Source organism: Drosophila bipectinata, chromosome 2R (assembly GCF_030179905.1).
Source record: "Drosophila bipectinata strain 14024-0381.07 chromosome 2R, DbipHiC1v2, whole genome shotgun sequence".
In the NCBI taxonomy this organism is placed as follows: Eukaryota; Metazoa; Arthropoda; class Insecta; order Diptera; family Drosophilidae; genus Drosophila; species Drosophila bipectinata.
Window position 1 is genome coordinate 24157819 of NC_091737.1, and position 18077 is coordinate 24175895.

The 18077-nt window shown below is 44.8% G+C and overlaps 5 protein-coding genes across 11 annotated transcripts; 3 read left to right on the forward strand and 2 right to left on the reverse strand.

The window, feature by feature from the left end:
* The first annotated feature begins 24 nt into the window (after positions 1-24).
* On the forward strand, positions 25-3892 carry GTPBP1 (GTP-binding protein 1). 2 transcript variants are annotated; one of them, XM_017231828.3, is made up of 5 exons: positions 25-184; positions 1233-1602; positions 1664-1844; positions 1904-2246; positions 2311-3892. In XM_017231828.3, exons 2-5 carry the CDS (start codon positions 1350-1352, stop codon positions 3523-3525), a joined length of 1992 nt encoding a protein of 663 aa, XP_017087317.2. In that variant the 5' UTR covers positions 25-184; positions 1233-1349; the 3' UTR covers positions 3526-3892. The 2 variants fall into 2 exon arrangements, with proteins under 2 accessions (XP_017087317.2, XP_017087316.2); XM_017231827.3 differs by lacking the exon at positions 25-184 and adding an exon at positions 1007-1158.
* A 48-nt stretch (positions 3893-3940) lies between these two features.
* Positions 3941-4347, reverse strand: LOC108118893 (protein NCBP2AS2 homolog). The gene is made up of 2 exons (XM_017231831.2): positions 4175-4347; positions 3941-4116 (listed from the first exon to the last, which is right to left on the reverse strand). The coding sequence occupies exons 1-2, from the start codon at positions 4345-4347 to the stop codon at positions 4032-4034; spliced, it is 258 nt and encodes an 85-aa protein (XP_017087320.2). The 3' UTR covers positions 3941-4031.
* A 23-nt stretch (positions 4348-4370) lies between these two features.
* On the reverse strand, positions 4371-4998 carry MED9 (mediator complex subunit 9). Its single transcript, XM_017231830.3, has 2 exons — positions 4737-4998; positions 4371-4599 (listed from the first exon to the last, which is right to left on the reverse strand). The coding sequence occupies exons 1-2, from the start codon at positions 4943-4945 to the stop codon at positions 4371-4373; spliced, it is 438 nt and encodes a 145-aa protein (XP_017087319.1). The 5' UTR covers positions 4946-4998.
* A 1420-nt stretch (positions 4999-6418) lies between these two features.
* Positions 6419-8984, forward strand: LOC122321284 (uncharacterized). Its single transcript, XM_070277987.1, has one exon. The coding sequence runs from the start codon at positions 8625-8627 to the stop codon at positions 8802-8804; it is 180 nt and encodes a 59-aa protein (XP_070134088.1). The 5' UTR covers positions 6419-8624; the 3' UTR covers positions 8805-8984.
* A 143-nt stretch (positions 8985-9127) lies between these two features.
* Positions 9128-18072, forward strand: gem (transcription factor CP2 like gemini). 6 transcript variants are annotated; one of them, XM_017231798.3, is made up of 12 exons: positions 9128-9662; positions 10666-10777; positions 10852-11103; positions 13070-13142; positions 13203-13610; positions 13673-13817; positions 14133-14597; positions 14662-14837; positions 16428-16632; positions 16702-16817; positions 16880-16954; positions 17017-18072. In XM_017231798.3, exons 1-12 carry the CDS (start codon positions 9351-9353, stop codon positions 17426-17428), a joined length of 2751 nt encoding a protein of 916 aa, XP_017087287.2. In that variant the 5' UTR covers positions 9128-9350; the 3' UTR covers positions 17429-18072. The 6 variants fall into 6 exon arrangements, with proteins under 6 accessions (XP_017087287.2, XP_017087288.2, XP_017087289.2 ...); XM_017231799.3 differs by having other exon boundaries at positions 13236-13610; XM_017231800.3 differs by having other exon boundaries at positions 10897-11103; positions 17017-18070.
* Positions 18073-18077: the final 5 nt, after the last annotated feature.

Here is an 18077-nt window from a genome sequence, read left to right on the forward strand (position 1 = left end):
AAAGTTATCGATTGGCTAACCGATATGTAAACAACTTGGCAGCTCCGCACGGTACGTGGCTTCGGGACACGGAAAACAATTTACAGGAAAATCTAAAACAAATTATGTGTGTTTCGGTTTAAAAAATTGCATGTCGAGGCCCAGCATCCATCAGATTTTACAAGCAAAGAAGGCTACATGAAGTGTGAGTTCGGTTTCGGGCCAACGGCGCCTTTCTCCAGAAGCTGTGGCCAAAATGCCCAAAATCATAACATCCTTTCACTTTCTAATGAACCATATTCTCGGGGAGAGCTTAATACAGCTGATTTCTTGTTTATTTCGTTAATTAATATCCAAGGCGCCTTTTCTGTTTCTGAATATGGTGCTTAAATGTTCCAAATGGCACCTATTGTGGTGCAGCTTTCGTGTTTGTTTTGGTTTGCTTCGTTTGTATATACAAGTATATATGTACCTGCGTAAATATGTTTGCTACAAATGTACATATGTACATGGACATAGTATTTGCTCTTTGTTTGCCGCTAAAAATAAACACCAAACTATGCGTAATGACAATCCTATTTGTTGTTATATGTCTTCTAGTTTTGTATACGTCAACAAAGCAATATTATATAAACAAAAAATCAGCTGTTCCCAAACAACAACATTTTGGTGAGCGAATGTCGATAACGGTAATTTCGCTTATTTATGAAATTTGAGAATTCTTCTGGGTTAGGCACTCTCTCTTTCTTTGGGTTCTCTCTTTCTCGGAGAGGGGATTGCATCATGCTAGGCTTGGGTTACCAAAGAATCTGTTTAATCCTCAATCCTTCAAGATTTAAGATCTTAAACCCAAAGATTTCAAAGCTTTAAGATTTTCCAAAGGTGTTTGTAATGTCCATTGGGAAGATAGGTTCTGCCCGGTTTCCTGTATCCAGTTTCCTGTATCTGCCCAGTTTCAAGTTTCTCTTCCGGAGAAATTGCCACTCTCTTAGCATGTTTTAATGCCCCACATGGGGTTAGTATTGCATCATGCCAAGCACTCGATTTCATCATGCTGTTTGCCGGGTATAAAAGCACCTCCAGTCGCTTCTTCAGTTTTATTTCATCATTGAGATGCAAGGAAACAAGAACCCACGCCAGAAAACCCAAGCACAACTCAGTCAGATGGGCATAGGATAGGTGGGGCACTTGTCCTTTTGCGGCTTCCTACAATCTTACTCATCCGGGATGCACTTCTCTTCCTGTAATTTCAGAATTCATCTAAAGTCACCCATCCGCATCATTCTCAACCTGCACAATCACACACAGACCCGAAAGGCAATGATTCCAAGGATACAGTGAGGCATCAGACAACAAAGACAATTAGCATAATGAGTAACCTACAGAATGCCCCGAATGGTGGGGGCGTCGGCGTGGGCATTAAAACGGCCCGGAGCAACATCTTCAACGTCGATGGGCTGCCGCAGCAGATGGCGGCGCTTAGCGTGGACTTCTCCAGCATCCGGGGGAAGGATGTCCTGGTGCAGCCCAGTGCCGATCAGTTGGAGCTGCTGCAGAAGCGGCTCCAGGATCGCATTGCCGACAATTGTGGCGAGACCATTTACGAGGTCGGCGTGGGCGAAGGTAAGAAGCCTTTCCTAAGCTGTCCTCCTCCAGCCGATTTAATTCTTGAAATCCTTCTCAGACGGAAGTGACAATGGCCTGAATCCGGAACAGTTTCTCGCCTCCGTGAAGACACTCCATCTTCTGGCCGCCAATATTGATGCCGATGTGGTCAAGCTTCGAGAGCGGAAGGTAGAGAAGGGCATGTCGGCCCAGTTCCTCATAAGGAAACACATTGAAACGACGGACTTTATGGAAATTCGGTAAGGGAACAGAATTATCTTTCAAGCAGTCCAAGCACTGAAAGAATTCCAAATTGTAGAGTGGCCGTGGTGGGCAACGTGGACGCCGGCAAGTCCACTTTGCTGGGCGTTCTTACTCACGGGGAGTTGGACAACGGACGTGGACATGCCCGGCAGCGGCTCTTCAGACACAAGCACGAAATAGAGAGCGGACGCACCAGCTCAGTGGGCAACGACATTCTGGGCTTTGACGGAGTGGGAAACGTGGTCAACAAACCGGACCACGGGCACCTGGACTGGGTGAAGATCTGCGAGAACTCGGCCAAAGTTATAACCTTCATTGATCTGGCTGGTCACGAGCGCTACCTGAAAACTACGGTCTTCGGCATGACAGGCCATGCCCCGGACTTTGGCATGCTAATGGTGGGTCTCATGGTTAGTTTCTTGGGACCTTTTAACCTAATCTTTTGTCCAATATTCCCAACAGATTGGCGCCAATGCTGGCATTATTGGCATGACCAAAGAGCATCTGGGATTGGCCTTGGCCCTGGCAGTTCCCGTTTTTGTGGTGGTCACCAAAATCGACATGTGTCCGGCCAACATTCTGCAGGACAACATGAAGCTCCTCTTCAAGATGCTCAAGTCGCAGGGCTGCCGCAAGGTGCCGGTTGTGGTGCGCACCCAGGACGATGTGGTTCTCAGTGCCACGAATTTTGTGAGTGAGCGGCTATGCCCCATTTTCCAGGTGTCCAACGTCACTGGCGACAACCTGGAATTGCTCAAGATGTTCCTTAATCTGCTGAGCACGCGCATGGCCGGCTCCGAGAGCCAACCGGCTGAGTTCCAGATCGACGACGTGTACTCGGTTCCGGGTGTCGGAACCGTAGTCTCGGGCACCTGTCTACAGGGCACTATACGGCTTAACGACACCCTGATGTTGGGGCCTGATGCCGTGGGTGCATTCGTGCCCATCACTATTAAGAGCATCCACCGGAAGCGGATGAATGTGGCACGCGTGCGTTGCGGCCAAACGGCCAGTTTCGCGCTGAAGAAGATTAAGCGGGCTTATCTGCGAAAGGGCATGGTGATGGTGTCGCCGGAGCTGAAGCCGCAAGCCTGCTGGGAGTTCGAGGGCGAGATTCTGGTACTCCACCACCCGACTACGATATCGGCCCGCTACCAGGCCATGGTGCACTGCGGCAGCATACGGCAGACGGCTTCCATCATACACATGTCGCTGGACTGCCTGCGCACTGGCGACAAGGCCCACGTCAAGTTCCGGTTCATCAAGCAGCCGGAGTACATCCGAGCCGGCCAGCGACTAGTCTTCCGCGAAGGTCGCACCAAGGCCGTGGGCAATATCCTGTGCCCGCTGCCCAATGCCGCAGCGTCACCCTATCGCCCCAAGCCAGCCAAGATGCAGTCTCGCTCCCAGAACGGTGGCAGCAACGGAAGCAACAATCAGCACCGCCAGCAGGGCCAGGGAAGTTCCTCGGGCGTGGGAGCTGGAGGCAGCAAGGACACCGGCGAGGAGAAGCAGAATGGCGGCAGTAGGCGGGGCGGCAAACGGAAACGAAACAATCGCCCACCGGCGGGAGGAGGCGGAGGAACGGGACAGTCCAACGGCTCGGCCGGTCTGGTCCTGCCTCTTGGAGAGATGCCCGCTCCCTCCACCGCCGGATCAGTGGGTCTCACCGAGTGAGGCTCGCCTCCATCACGTTTGTTCTTTCTAGTTGTGTAAGCTAAAGTATTTTTGAAAACCTTAAAGTGAGAAACTATATATTTTGCTACTCGAGTCCGGATTCCTGATCTGCATGGCCGTTTGCCTCAAAATAAACTTTTCCGTGTCCTGTCCTTGTCCACTATACTTTTGATTTTAATTTCTTGAATCAATCGCATGTATGATTTTTAAAAAGATGTCTAAATTATATAAAGTTGTTTTTTTAACTGATTATTCTGATTATTTTGTTATTTAGAATTAAGACCACATGTCACATAATAAAATTATTTGATTTTTTATCTAGATATTACTCGATTTACAATAATAAAACCGATTTCTGGACTTTAAATTGTTGTACTTTAAACTTTCTAGCATCAAAAATTAAATAGATTTGTAATTTAATGCTTCTATGTCAATTTTTATTCATTCCTAAAGTTGACTAAAATTTTGCTTGCCACGTATTTACAATTTCAATGGCGAAGAGGCTCCTAGTTCTTCTTTTTGTTGTTGATCTCCTTCTTGACGCCCTCCAGTTCCTGCCGAACGTTGTTCTTAAACATATTCATAAAGGACCTGAAACAAAATCCAATTTTGGTACCCAAACTATCTAGCAGTGAGTGGATCTACTCACTTGAAGCGCTCTGGTGTCATCTCATGCAGGCCCTGCTCCCTGGCCAAGCTCTTGGTGCGGTACATCAGTGAAACGGCCAACTGGGCCGCCCGTCTTATGGGATAGCTCTCCGACATGCGCTGGATGAGCTGCTCATTGTTGGCCAGATATCGCATCAGGAATCGCAGCACCATCTTGTTTCTCTCCCGATTCTCGCCTAGAACTCGATGTCCTTGTATTTCCGAATGAGCTGCTGCTTGAGCTTCAGCTGGTTGCGTAGCAGTTCCAGTCGCTGCTGCTGCTCCTCCTTGTTGTAATCAATGCCAGGCAACTGCCGTATTTGCTCCCTTGCGGAGTCGAATCGTTTCTGCAGCTCGAAGATCTTCTGATTGCAATCCTGGGACTCGCGCAGCTTCACGGCGTTCTCCAAGGGATCCTTTTCAACGCTGCAATGAATCATAGTTATATAAGGCTCATGCCAAGTGCGCACTTGTTTGTTATTTTCGGCTTTCTCCGATGGGGTGGGTGACCGGAACCTACGTCCGCATCCCCTCCATCCGTCGGAAGAGCACCTGTTACCCACCAACGCACAATGTCGTAGATTATCGGCAATATCTCAATGTCGAGCTGGTCGACTGTCAGTTGGCACTGGCCACCGCCGATGCCGTTGGAGGTCTGCGTCTCCTGCGAGATTGTCGGCTCGAAGGGGGAGTTGGATGTCTGGACCAGTCCGTCGGCAGTTAGGATGGGTTTTCTGTCCTCGATCTGATTGTTTGGCGATAATTCCATCATAAAAAGGCCGAATTTCAATGTTGGCGTCTCAGCAGGGTTGTGGATATTGTATAAATATATCGATATATTTGTATAAAACTCATACAATCGAGTTATCGCTCCTCTAGTGTTGACAAACGTCCCGTTGTGACGTTGGCGGTTAATTTGAAAAATTTAATCGCATTTAAGATAGATGCTAATAAACTAAATTGCACTGCTAATTTAAAAACTTGAAGCTCCATTCACTTTTTATTACGCCTTATAATATTTGCTAAATTTCTCTCTATAACCGCCAGAGATTTTGATCAATGGCCATAAAGAGTATTTTTAAGCTGATGTTGCTAATTTGTGCTGATTAACTGCGCTAATGAAAACCTTAGTTGAAGCTACCAAAAAATGTTAAAAAAAACGTGCACCTATTCTGCAAAAAGAACTCTGCGGTTCATTGTAGAAAATTGCGTCTTTGACTTTCATTGTGGAAAATAAATTAATTTCACTTGGCGACCTCGTTATTGAAGACAATTTAAAAACAATTGAAAAGTATTTTATTCGCCAACCGCCAACCATATTCCCATATATATTCCCGGTCGTATTGCGATCAATTTAGGAAATGTAAAAGAAAGCAAAACGAGAATGGCAATTTTTCAAAAATTCGGATACGGCTTTTATCAATTAAGGCCTCAATTAACACTCAGGATAGATGGCGGGATAAGAACTGGGTTCTTAAGATGTCATGAATGAAATCGGAGGATGTTAATTGATCTGTATTAGGACCACTTGAAGGTTTTCACCATTAATGGAAGGGGTGACAAAAGTTAAAAGCTTCTAGAAAGTCTTAAAGATTACAATTTTTTCTTTCTGAAAAAAATTAGTATACAAAGTCTTCATATTTATAAAATTTACATCATTTTCGTACTAATACCTAAGCTAACAACCGGGATAGATGGGCGGGATTAGATCAGGTTCTTGATTTTTTTGGGAACCAGATCGGTGGAAGGTAATTAGTTGGTGTTGGTACCCAGATGTGGATCTTAACCAGCTGAAGAGCATTATCAGCAGGTGCAGCACTCTTTAATAGTCTCTCTTTGGCGAGAGACTGGGATTTTCAACAACAGCTGTTCTTGTTGATAAATAGCATTCTTTGCTGCCCATGGGGGGAGCAACTGGGTGGTAAATGCAAGTCAGCCCCCCACAACAGAATTTTGCAAGTAAATATATTTCAGCGGAATAGATACTATCCGTATCTGGATACATATACATACTTAAAAATGAAAGGTCGCAACGAAAGTGCGTGCTTTGTTTTTGTTTTATTAAACACACCCGCAACGATGGGGTCTGGCTGCACCTGTATGCGTGTGTGGAAGAGCGCCCCTCGCTCTTTTGGAGCCATGCGACCTATGAGCGGGAGAAAGAGAGAGAGAGCGAGGGAGACAGATGGGGCCCAATGGGGTCCCACGACTAGTGTTGATATTAGCGTATGCTCCACGCTCAATCAGTTTTTATTCAACAGTCGTCGTTAAAAGTTGAGCGTTTAAGTGTAAACTAATCTGGAGCAGACAGAATCACCATAACCCACCAGCAACAACACCAACAACAACAACTACAAACCACAATCTTCGTCAGAAATATTAACACGTTGACATTTTTTAGTGTTTATCGCGAGCGGAAAAGCTTAATTAGTCGAAAGGAAGAGGCAGAAAGTCTTTTTCTTGGGCTGTGCGGGTGCGCGCCAAAAAAATCAAATACGTCATCGACGCGCGCATCGAAAAACCTACGATAATTTTCGATTACCGAAAATATTCAAAAGCAACAACAGCGAATAGATTTCCATTGCGGGAACAAGCTAAAATAGTCCGAGCAACGCCCAACCTGATAATCGGAGGAGGAAACTTGAAATAGTTAATAAAACTATCTGTATCTTTACTAGCTGCTTTTGCTTTGCCATTCACAGCGAAGCGGAGAGCCCACAAAAAAAAAAAGAAGAACGTGCAAAACAGCTGAGCGGAGAGTAACGGACCTCCTCAGCCTCAGTCGTCGTCGGCAGCGAAAACAAAGCAACAAGTGCAGTCAGCAGTATCTGACCCACCAACAACAATAACAACAACAACACTAAGCCCTTTCAATTGAGCGTATGCCAGCGAGAGAGTGTGTAATTTGTGTGTGTGTCCACTCCAATAAACACATTGTTGTTGCCGCAATCAATTAGAGTGATAGCAGTAGCATCAGCATCAGCATCAGCAGCAGCAGACGGAGGAGCAGCTTGTTTTTGTCGCACTCGTACCGTACCCGACGTCTCCGATCTGTGATCCGCGATCCGCGATCCACCATCCGCCCATCCGACCATCCAACCATCCAACGATCCGCGATCCGCCATCTCCGATCCGATCCGATTCTCTTGCCCAGGCGTATTTCTTTTCTTGCCCAAGTGTGTGTCCGTGTGGGGCAGCGCCGTCGGGCTTGATTGGGGCTTGTTGGATTCCGAAACTGTATCTGTAGTTTCCCGCTAACGGCGAAAATTCACACAACTCATTGATATTTTAACCTCGTGTCCGCGTTGGCTGCCGCTCGACCAAGGTTCTGCCGCACAAGATGCTCGTCTCCTTGGGCTTTTCGAAGCCTGGCTTCGTCGGACTAAAAGTGCTCCTCTAACGAGCAGGCCCGCAACGATATCAAGAATTTTTACAAAAAAACTGAACAATAACTGAACCTATTTGAATTGGCCAAATCAGTATCTAAATCCAACTCGAAATTATACAAATCGAAACTCCAAAAAAATTTTAAAAGTGTTTAAAATCAAGTGAATCAAACTCCTATTCTGGCCTTTAATTTGTGAATAATTAGCCCCCCTCGAAAGAAGAAAAAAACCCGTTTCGCGTCGCAGTCGCAGAAACAGAAATTAGGCCCCCATAAAGTGACGATCCAAGATACTGGTACATCTCGGCCCGTTGATATATAACACCCCAACACAACCGCATTCGCAGTCGGATTCGCGATAACACCCATACTAGCCCGCGACTAAAAGCAGAGCGAAAATCGAACTCACGAATCAACTTCACAGTAACGTCTGAAAGTCAGTCCAAGCCAGAGTAATATTGTCGATCGTACGGAATAGTTGTGCCCTCAAGACCGTTAAGAGTCCTAATCAAGAAATTGATCAAGAAAAGCCTATTCAATATCAGTTATCAGTGTGCCTACCTATCAGTGCCTTCGCAGCAAAGTCAGTGTCGAAAAAGTTACATAACCATTGTTGGATTGAAAAAAATCCTATTTTCGGAAGCCCCACAAGTTTCGAGCTAATTGAAATGTCGCATATCTGACAGTGACTCAATAAATACAAAAAATAAAAAAAAGTCCAAAAGCTAAGAACTAGCTAATCGCTAAACTAAAAAAAAACCCACAAAAAAAAAACGTCACAAGAAAACCTACTTACTATCAGCAGCAGGAGGAGTGCAGCAGTCTGTTGCCTGTTATCAGTGAAGGGAAAAAATTCAATTGAAGCGTAAACAACTCCTATATGATGTCCGACGCCATCTGACAGTGTCCACCAAGCAGCCAGCAGCCCAGCTATAGTCGCATAATCCAGTGACCATATAGCCCATAGCCCCAGAAGTCGCAGAGTACAGAGCCAGTTAGAGCTGTACAGTAGAGCCACGTTAAGTTGAAAATTCGTGTGAAGAACGTATCGCATATTGATCAATAAATGGAGAAATCTGAAATACGACTGCAGCGCATGTCAAATGAATATCAGTCGCAATCGAGCTATATGTATTTGCGGACCAAGATGCTGTTAAAAATCGAAAACACCCTACTTCGAAGCCATCGTCAGCGTGAGACCACTGGAATCAAGAAACTATACAATTCGTTTTTCGTATTGTTTTAATTTGCCCCCTTGGCCCCTCGTCGAAGAACCCCGTCGTCCCAAGGCCCCCCTCAAGAACACAAAACGCACAACGCAACAATTCCAATTCCAAAATCACTCCATCAAGTGAGCCAATTTAGAGAAAAAAGTGTAAAAAAAAAAAATAAAGCAAGTTATTAATTATATAATTATATGAATAAACTAGAGATATTTTATAGTGGTTGTTAGTGGAACTCCCGACAAGTGCGTATATTCTTAATCCAAGTACTGTACCAAGCGACGAACAAAACGGCTCACAAGTGTGTCATATTATCAACATTTTGAATTCAAAACAAAATGCCAATCCATATCTAAGTATCCATTCGATTAAAAACGGTTTCTACTTCGAATATTATCATTACAATCGCGTTGTACGCAACTTGATCAAAATTGCTGACGAAAGGTCGGTCGGTCGTGATCTAAAATATATATATCGATAATCTATAATCCGAGCTATATCCTACGAAAGAAAACAAAAAAGTTGTTAGAAACAGAAAGCGAATCTTCCGCCTTCCACTCACCTACCGAATGGCTCTTTCGTTTCTATCCCAAAACTCCGGTCTGTTGGATTTACAAAGTATATTTGATCCACAATATTCACATAATCATCATCAACAACAACAACAACAAAATCAATCAACTTTAAACAACAACCAACATCAACATCACAATCAAGAACTCAATCAGGAACAACAAAATCAACGCTCCAACTCGACAAAGTTTGATTTAAGCCTATTCAACGACTTCGATCAAATGGAATTCAATAACAACTTAAATCGTAATCAATATCAGAGCAATATCAACAATCAGAACAACAACAACAGCAATAACTCTACTAGCGTAAGTTAACTATCTTATCACTAGTTTATAGACCCATTTATAAAGAATAACTATAGATTCTTCAAGTGGTTATGGTATTAGGGCCTTGGGATTTGTAAGACTTTAATATTGAATCCTCTCATCAATCTTTTAGTTCTTGAGGTTATATAGTAGGAGTTCCTTCATGTTGTCTATTTTTGGAGAAATATATTAAGATTTTCGTCCAAGAAACCTTAGAATTCTGGTAGCTTATATTCATTTCTATTATTTGTACAACTGTTTCTGTCTTAAAAAGCAGTTCCCAACACTCCTTACAGATCTCTGAACCTCCCCCAGCCAACTCTGAGGCCTGGAGACAAACATATAAATATATAGTTCAATTGCTAATTATAATATACGGCCTGGGGTATCATATAACTCACATATGAGTGCCTCTAAAGAGAGGAAAAACAATAGAATGCAGTTTAATAAATAGTTGCAAGCGTTACGTCAACAGTTCGACCTACTTACCCACCCCAAGTGGGGTATATCTCACTCTATATATATACTTTTGAACTCTTTCATTTTATATATTTTTGGACATTTTGTTTAAATAAAGAAATATGTATGCACCGGGGCTTCTTTGCCCAGCTCTTGAGGCGCATATCTCTCTGGTTTGTTTACCCATATCGGGCATTTCCAACTTGTCCTTATCGGAGCGAAAATAATGAAACCAAAGCGACTTTTTAATAACAAACACGATTCTCTTGAATTTCTGTCTGTTTGTCCCTACTCTCTCCGTTCTCCGTTCTCCTGAGAGTCGAGATTGGAAGTGACCTTATCAGCAAGGTTCGGACCTACATATAGAATTTAAGCTGGACTCTGGGAGATAATGCTGGGAGGGCATAGCCTCGCTGGCGGCTAGACACGCTGCTCTGGCTGTTTGTGATGAGCTTCCAGCAGTGATTACGGCTTCGAAATTCAATTTTCCAACTAAATACCTCTCTTTAATACCGAAATCCCTCTCCCGATTCCGATTTTTCAGATCCAGAACCGCCACTTCATCAGCGGCTACCACCACCAGCATATTAGTTCGGATTATGAGCAAGTGATCAACTTTGTTGACTCGCCACCCAACTCTGAAGAATCGTGGACAGGTAAGAAAAAAGAGCTCTTTAAGATCACTTCATGTACATCATCAAACTGCAATCCTCGCCCATCGAAAACATAGAATCCTCCGCATCCTCGCTAATCGAACAAATTACGATTGTCGTAGACGCCCAGTCGAAGGACTCGCCGGGACCGCAGATCATTGACGTCCAGACTATTTACCTGAACAGCGGCTCACGCAAAAGACGAATGGATTGGGACTCCCTGGACATTGGTCAAAGTGAAAGCTCACCCACCGGATCACAGAGCGGCGACCTGCCCACCAAAGTGGTCCACCAGGAGAGGGACAAGCACAAGCGCGAGAAGCACTCTGGTAAGTAAGACCCGACTATATATCTATATAGGTATTCCCACCAAAAAAACCAGACTGTCGAGAATGCCACTTAATCATCATAATTTAATAAGTACGTTTGGTGGTAGGATACTATATTTAAACACAATGGACAGCTGGCCAATATGTGTCAATGGGATGATCATTAAATGAAATCTTAAATAATTTGCATAACTTGTGCGCTGACCCAGAATCAATGAAAGCGGTTAAGAATGGACCTGAGACTTCTTCCTGTGACTGGGAAGTTGGGTAGCTGGGTGGCGTGGTAGCTGGGAAGTGGGAATTCAAAACCCGTTGGCCCTCCCGCGATTACTGGTAGTATTAGAAGTGTTCGTAATTGAGAAACCCGTTTTTAAAACCGAATATACATGTGTGCACCTGTGTTAAGGAGTATATATACATGATACTTGTATACATCGGTATACCCTAGACAGGTGTATCTGATCGTAAGACAAGTGTGAGGCTTTCTGCCTTTCGGGGGTGCTAAGTGGCGTATAAACAGACGAATATACGATCGCTAATTAGTCTGTATCTATCAGACATGAAGTTATACGACATGCGTGAGGTGCCAATTAAAAGCCGAATAGATGAAGGGTTAAATTGGCCATTTTTCGGCGTATTATTTGGATTATGGATGTATAGGCCGAGTGCACTGTGAGAGCGGTCAAGTCTTTAAATAGTTTCATAAATTTATTAACACACATAAGGCTGATGGCTTCTAATGTCGGAGTTTAGGGTCCCTAATGAAATTAACAGCTGCGGCCATCTAACTATAATTAATTTAGCACCTGTGCTTGTGTTAATCAACCCAGCTTTAATATTAGAATGTCACTATCGAAATGAAAATCTTCTCGTGGTACTTTTCCAATGGCCAGCACCGAACAAGCCCCTAGCCCAAAGAGACCCTTTAAAGTTTCAACTTTAAAGATCTGCCCCTAAGATTGGGGGCTCAACAAAAATCACGCAAGGCACTCGGACTAACTAGGGGCCTAGGCATGACACTGACACACTACCTCTACTATATACAATGTACCGCGGAACAAACAGATTTGGGTAGACCCGGCCATATAATTTTGACTCCAATCTAGAGCACTCTAGCTCTGATGGCTTATCATCGCCATTCGGGCGGTACTCGGGGCAGATAAGGCCAAACACAGGCGTTTTGGCCGTCTGTGATGGTGGGTTGGTGGGAGATGGGTTGGAAGTCTGAAAGCGCCCACAGATAAGCAGGGATTGGAATATATATAGTCACTATGGGAGGCAGCCCCAACTGAGATCACTTGGCCAGGCCTAATTGCTCCAGCTTTTGTCCCATCCTCGTTCCCACACTCGGTTTATATAACCAAAGGCCATAAGATGAAATTGCGGTCTATACCCGAAAAGTACTCAATATATATAGTACTATATCTGACATTACAGAAGATTTGAATCAAACAATTAGCTCTCTGACACTATCGCAAATGTGAATTTGTTTGTGCGTCATTCGGGGTCTTGGATAACTTTGAATCGATTGTGAACCGGGTATTGTCCAATGGAATAGCCACACAGACAGGCTATATCTATCTCTACTGTCCCCACAAATTAAATTAATTAACAAAAAGCATCACAAACATTCTTTCATTAGAGTACATCATATATGTAAGCAGTTTACAATTGAATAGACTTTTCGACTTCAATGCCTTGAAGTCTGTTGTTCAGATCCCGTAACTTTATTCCTGATTAGGGTGGCGGGTCTATAATATATATAAATTAATTTCAAAGTGGGCTTATAAATGATGGCTGTGACTAATGTTTGACGTTCTTTTAGCGGCATTTACGCAAGTCGGCCATCAAGATTTGAGGGCCGCTTATCGCTGTCAAGAGAACAACTCTCTGATAGTTTTTTATAAAATTAGAAAAAAGTTGATAAGGATTGACTATATAGATCTTGTGGTCTTTACTTTCACAGGCCGCAGCAGCTGGAGCGATGATATTGGCTTCGACCTGAACGCCGAGTTCAACAGCAACTCGTACCTGAACAAGTAAGAGAAGCTCTAACCAAATCCAAGATTTATGGCTTATTCAGTTTACTTTGCAACCAGTGACAACTTCCTGGCTTTCTCGCCCACTCTAAGCACCCTGAAGCAGGAGCCCCAGACCGAGCACATCAAGCCGAGCCCCAAGATTTCGTTGGAGAATGCCGCTGGATCGCCCTCGGTGGCCATTGCCAAGTTGGACGAGGCCCAGAACTCACCGCTCCAGGTCATACCGCAGGGCAAGGAATCCGCTTCCGCCTCCGCCGGATCAGGTTCCGCAGGCAACACCAAGCACGATGTGAACTCCGGACTGGCGTGTGGCTGTGGCTCGCCCCAGGGATCCCCACAGGCCAACAACGATTACGAGCTGAACGACAAGGGCAGTGTCCTGCCTCAGCAGCAGCTGAGTGTCCTGGACCCGGCCAAGATAGAGATTGTTTCGGCCAATGGAGCCGCAAATGCCGAGGACCACAAGTGAGTCACAGTCTTAGAACCAAAGTTGGATATCTTTTAACCTCGTGATGTATCCAATCCAGGTTCCAATACATCCTCGCTGCGGCCACTTCAATCGCCACCAAGAACAACGAGGAGACCCTGACTTATCTCAACCAAGGCCAGAGCTACGAGATCAAGCTGAAGAAGATCGGTGACCTGTCCCTCTACCGGGATAAAATACTGAAGGTGAGTTCAAAGTCCCTGTTCCCAGCCACCCATTCAGCCGCCGGGCGGTCATGTGATGCGACGAATTGCTCGAGTGTCCACTGAGTCGTCTTCCAGTCGCCGAGTGGGTGTGTGAGCTGGGACGAGTGTGTGTCTGCGAGACTCAATTGGTTTTAATAAGCCACAATTGGTCTGCTCGACTCGAGAGTCCAGAAAGCCAAAGCGCCATGGCTGTGCATGTGGAATCTGCGTGTGCAAAATTGAAACTGAAAACTTTCCGAGTGACTTCATTTGCGGCCCCTCCTCACGACTTCTCCACTTTGCTGCCATTTTCAGAGTGTGATCAAGATCTGCTTCCACGAGCGCCGCCTCCAATTCATGGAGCGCGAGCAGATGCAGCAATGGCAGCAATCCCGCCCCGGCGAACGCATCATTGAGGTGGACGTACCGCTCTCGTACGGCCTGTGCCACGTGTCCCAGCCGCTGAGCTCCAACTCCCTGAACACTGTTGAAATCTTCTGGGACCCCTTGAAGGAGGTCGGCGTCTACATCAAGGTCAACTGCATTTCAACCGAATTTACCCCCAAGAAGCACGGCGGCGAGAAAGGAGTCCCCTTCCGGCTCCAGATTGAAACCTACATAGAAAACACCCCAGCCTTGAGCAACGCCTCCAATGGTGGCACCGGAAACGGCAGTGCCAGTGTGGTGACTGCTCCAGCCTCACCGGAACAGACTGCCAACGGAAATGGCTCCGGAAACAATGCCAAACAGGCGGTCCATGCCGCTGCCTGTCAGATTAAGGTAAGTGCTTGGGGGGAACCTCCTCCTAGACTAGACTCTCATAGTGACTAATACCTTCTTGCAGGTTTTCAAGCTAAAGGGCGCTGATCGGAAGCACAAGCAGGACCGCGAAAAGATACAGAAGCGTCCTCAGTCTGAGCAGGACAAGTTCCAGCCCAGCTACGAGTGCACCATTATGAACGATATTTCTCTGGACTTGGTGATGGCCGCCACCACTACTGGATGCTACAGTCCTGAATAGTGAGTACCCATTAGCCCCCTAGAGGCAATGCTGCGAATAATTTACTTTCCTAAGCGGCCCCACAATCTTCCAATTGAGCTCAGACAATTTTCCGCAAGTCTTGTTTATTTATGTGACAGCTACGGTCCGGGCCTTTTGATTTACGAACCCAACGATTGCAGTCATTCCAGCCATACAGCCATTTACATAACATTCAGTTAAGATCAAGTGCATATTACGTACCCTGTGATACGTGTTCCTTATCATTTGCAGTACAGTGCGGTTCATAGATGTTATATACATGGGATATGGGTCAATTATCTTCTAATGGAAGGGTCATTTAGGCTCTAAAATGTATTCCAATCTCAATTAGTAGCTGGAATTATTATGGCTCTCGTTCGATTCAGTCAGTAAATGCATTAATTTAGATACACATATTAAATCATATATAAATAGTCTGAGGTTGATGGCCGTTTCTACATATCTATAATTAAATTTAGGTTAGCTATTTATAAGATCTGTGCTTTATTCAATTCTAAAAATTTCACCAAGTGTTGTAATATGAAGGGCAGGAAATTATTGAAAATATTATTGAATTTGTTGGGTTTATTCCTTAAAAATATATACTTAAGTAGTATATACTCTTTCCAAAACATTCCATTTGTATTCAAAAACAACATTGTATCTCTCTTACAATAATGAAACGCACCATTGAGTGGAATTTTCCCGCAGCAGCCATACGAGAGGAAATCATTTTGTTTGCCATTTGAACAATCATCAAGATCAATTGAATTGAGAGCAGAAAGACCAGAGGGAGCAAGACACTGGGGGACTGGTCGCTGGTCACTGGGAACTGGCCACTGGGGAGACATGTGGAGACCCCTCTAGAGAGAGAAGGATCTCCCTGTTCGGTAGACTTTTAAGAGATCACCTAAGAGCGCTTTTCGCCGTGTGGCTGGCAGCCGCTTTTGCTTTTGGCCAGAAGCTATTTTTAGTTTAAAGTTGCTTTTAACCGGTTTTCAGTTTTCGTTTCTGCTCAATGATTTTGTTTGTTTACTGGTCGAGTACTATAGATAATAATGGCAAATGATATGGGATTGTATAAGGTCTTGTATTGTTGGGATCGATTATATCGATTGGCTGTGATCATCGCAACTGGATTTTAGCATTAAATCCATCCGAGCTTTAGATATGTGGACAATGGGAGGAGGGGCAGCGTCGGAAAGCGGGGCGGGATCGGGCAGAAAGTCTGGAAAAATTTCCCCTATGATATAGTCAGTCGTAAAACAGATTCCAAACTGGTTTGCTGGCCAATTAGCCGCAACAGGGCGTATCGGGTTGCTTGTAAACAAGGCGAGCGGTGGACGCCAAGATCCAGCCAAGAGCAAACCAGATTCTCCCCCCGATGGCATATGAAAAATGCGGCATCCAAGATGGGAGATCGATGATGGGAGTGTTTCTCGCATTCGCGAACATGCGCTTGCATCTGAAGGATCATCGGTTCTGCCAGCGTCAGATATTGAACGAGCTCTACTGGATTTGTAGGATCCCAGGACATTCCACTCTCGCCAAGCCCCACTAATCCTTGGACTATGTTTTCTCATCCTCAGTATGAAACTGTGGCCCAATTCGCCCGTGCACATCCCCAAGTACGATGGAATGCTTCCGTTTGCAGCCAGTGCAGCATCCCCGGCCACCAGCAGCAGCCCCATCGCCATCAACTCGGTGACATCCACCAACTCACCCACTCTGAAGCTGATGGACACCACCAACATGGTTTCGCCGCAGCATGTGCCTGCCGACATCGATGATTGCGTAGGTTTTCCTGTCTATAACCCTCTATCAGAACACCCCCATTTAACGATTACTCCAATCCCGAAACAGAACCAGAACATCATGCCGGAATCGACGCCCTCGCAAGTGACGCAGTGGCTGACCAATCACCGCCTCACGGCTTATCTTTCGACTTTCGCGCAGTTCTCCGGATCGGATATAATGCGGTTAGTACGACCATACTTTTCTATATATATATTTGTTATTAATATTTTTGACTTCCTTGTAGCATGTCTAAGGAGGATTTGATACAGATCTGTGGTCTGGCTGACGGCATCCGCATGTTCAACATTTTGCGCGCCAAGTGAGTAGACTCCTTCCCAAAATAAATGATTTCTTTGCTGACACCTCACTTTCCTCCCGAAGGACCATTGCACCCAGACTTACCATGTACGCCAGCTTGGATGGCTGCAGCTACAATGCCATTTACCTGCTGTCCAACACCGCCAAGGAGTTGCAGCAGAAGATCTTCAAGATGCCCGGCTTCTACGAGTTCATGGCCAAGGCCAGTGCCCAGGAGAACGGGGCAGGAGGTGCCGCCGCAGCCGCCGCCCTCTACAACAACTGGGGCATGCACTCGAAGTACTCCGGCAGCGGATCCAACATCTTCAACGACGCCAACAAGAGCTGCGTGTACATCTCCGGGCCGTCCGGCATCCTGGTCAGCGTCACCGACGAGGTGCTCAACAACGAAGTCAAGGACGGCAGCCTCTACGCCTTGGAGGTGCAGGCCGGCAAGGTGATCTTGAAGCTAATCAACAAGCAGGACAATAACTAAGGCCGCCTAACCCAAAATAAATCACCAGAAGAAGTATAGTTTATAGCATTTAAACGTAGCCCTCGGCTTGTTTTCTATATAAGCTTCAATTATATGAGATTTTCGCGCAGTAATTTTGAACAAGTAATAAGCAAGCAACCCGAAACCCGTTTTCCAATCCAAAACACTATCAAAAACAGAAAAAATATATAAAAAAAAAATCCTTTTCCCTTCTTAATGATCTAGTGCAAAGTAATATAGTTTTTTTTTGTTTTCAGTTTCTTTCTTTAAGTTTGATTTACTCTACCATGTATTTTATACCACTTATGCGATATACGCGAAACCTATGCACATTTAATCCTCCGATGCGATGGCATTTCGATTCGTTATTGTTTCTTCTACTTTTAGTTTTCTTCACCTTCTATGTTTAACGCTTATGTAAGGACTATATATTTGTTTGTAGAACCCAGCCAATACCAATATTAATTATTTGAAGTAGAATGAAAAGCACACAAAAAAAGTAACAACATATACCATCATGATTATTATATTCAAGTACAGTACCACGAATACAAGAATTGAGCAATTGTTTCGAAGCAGAGTTCAACTAGCAACCAAACAACAACTTTTGTATGTGATAGAAGCAATAAAGTGTTATCCACAAGTGGAC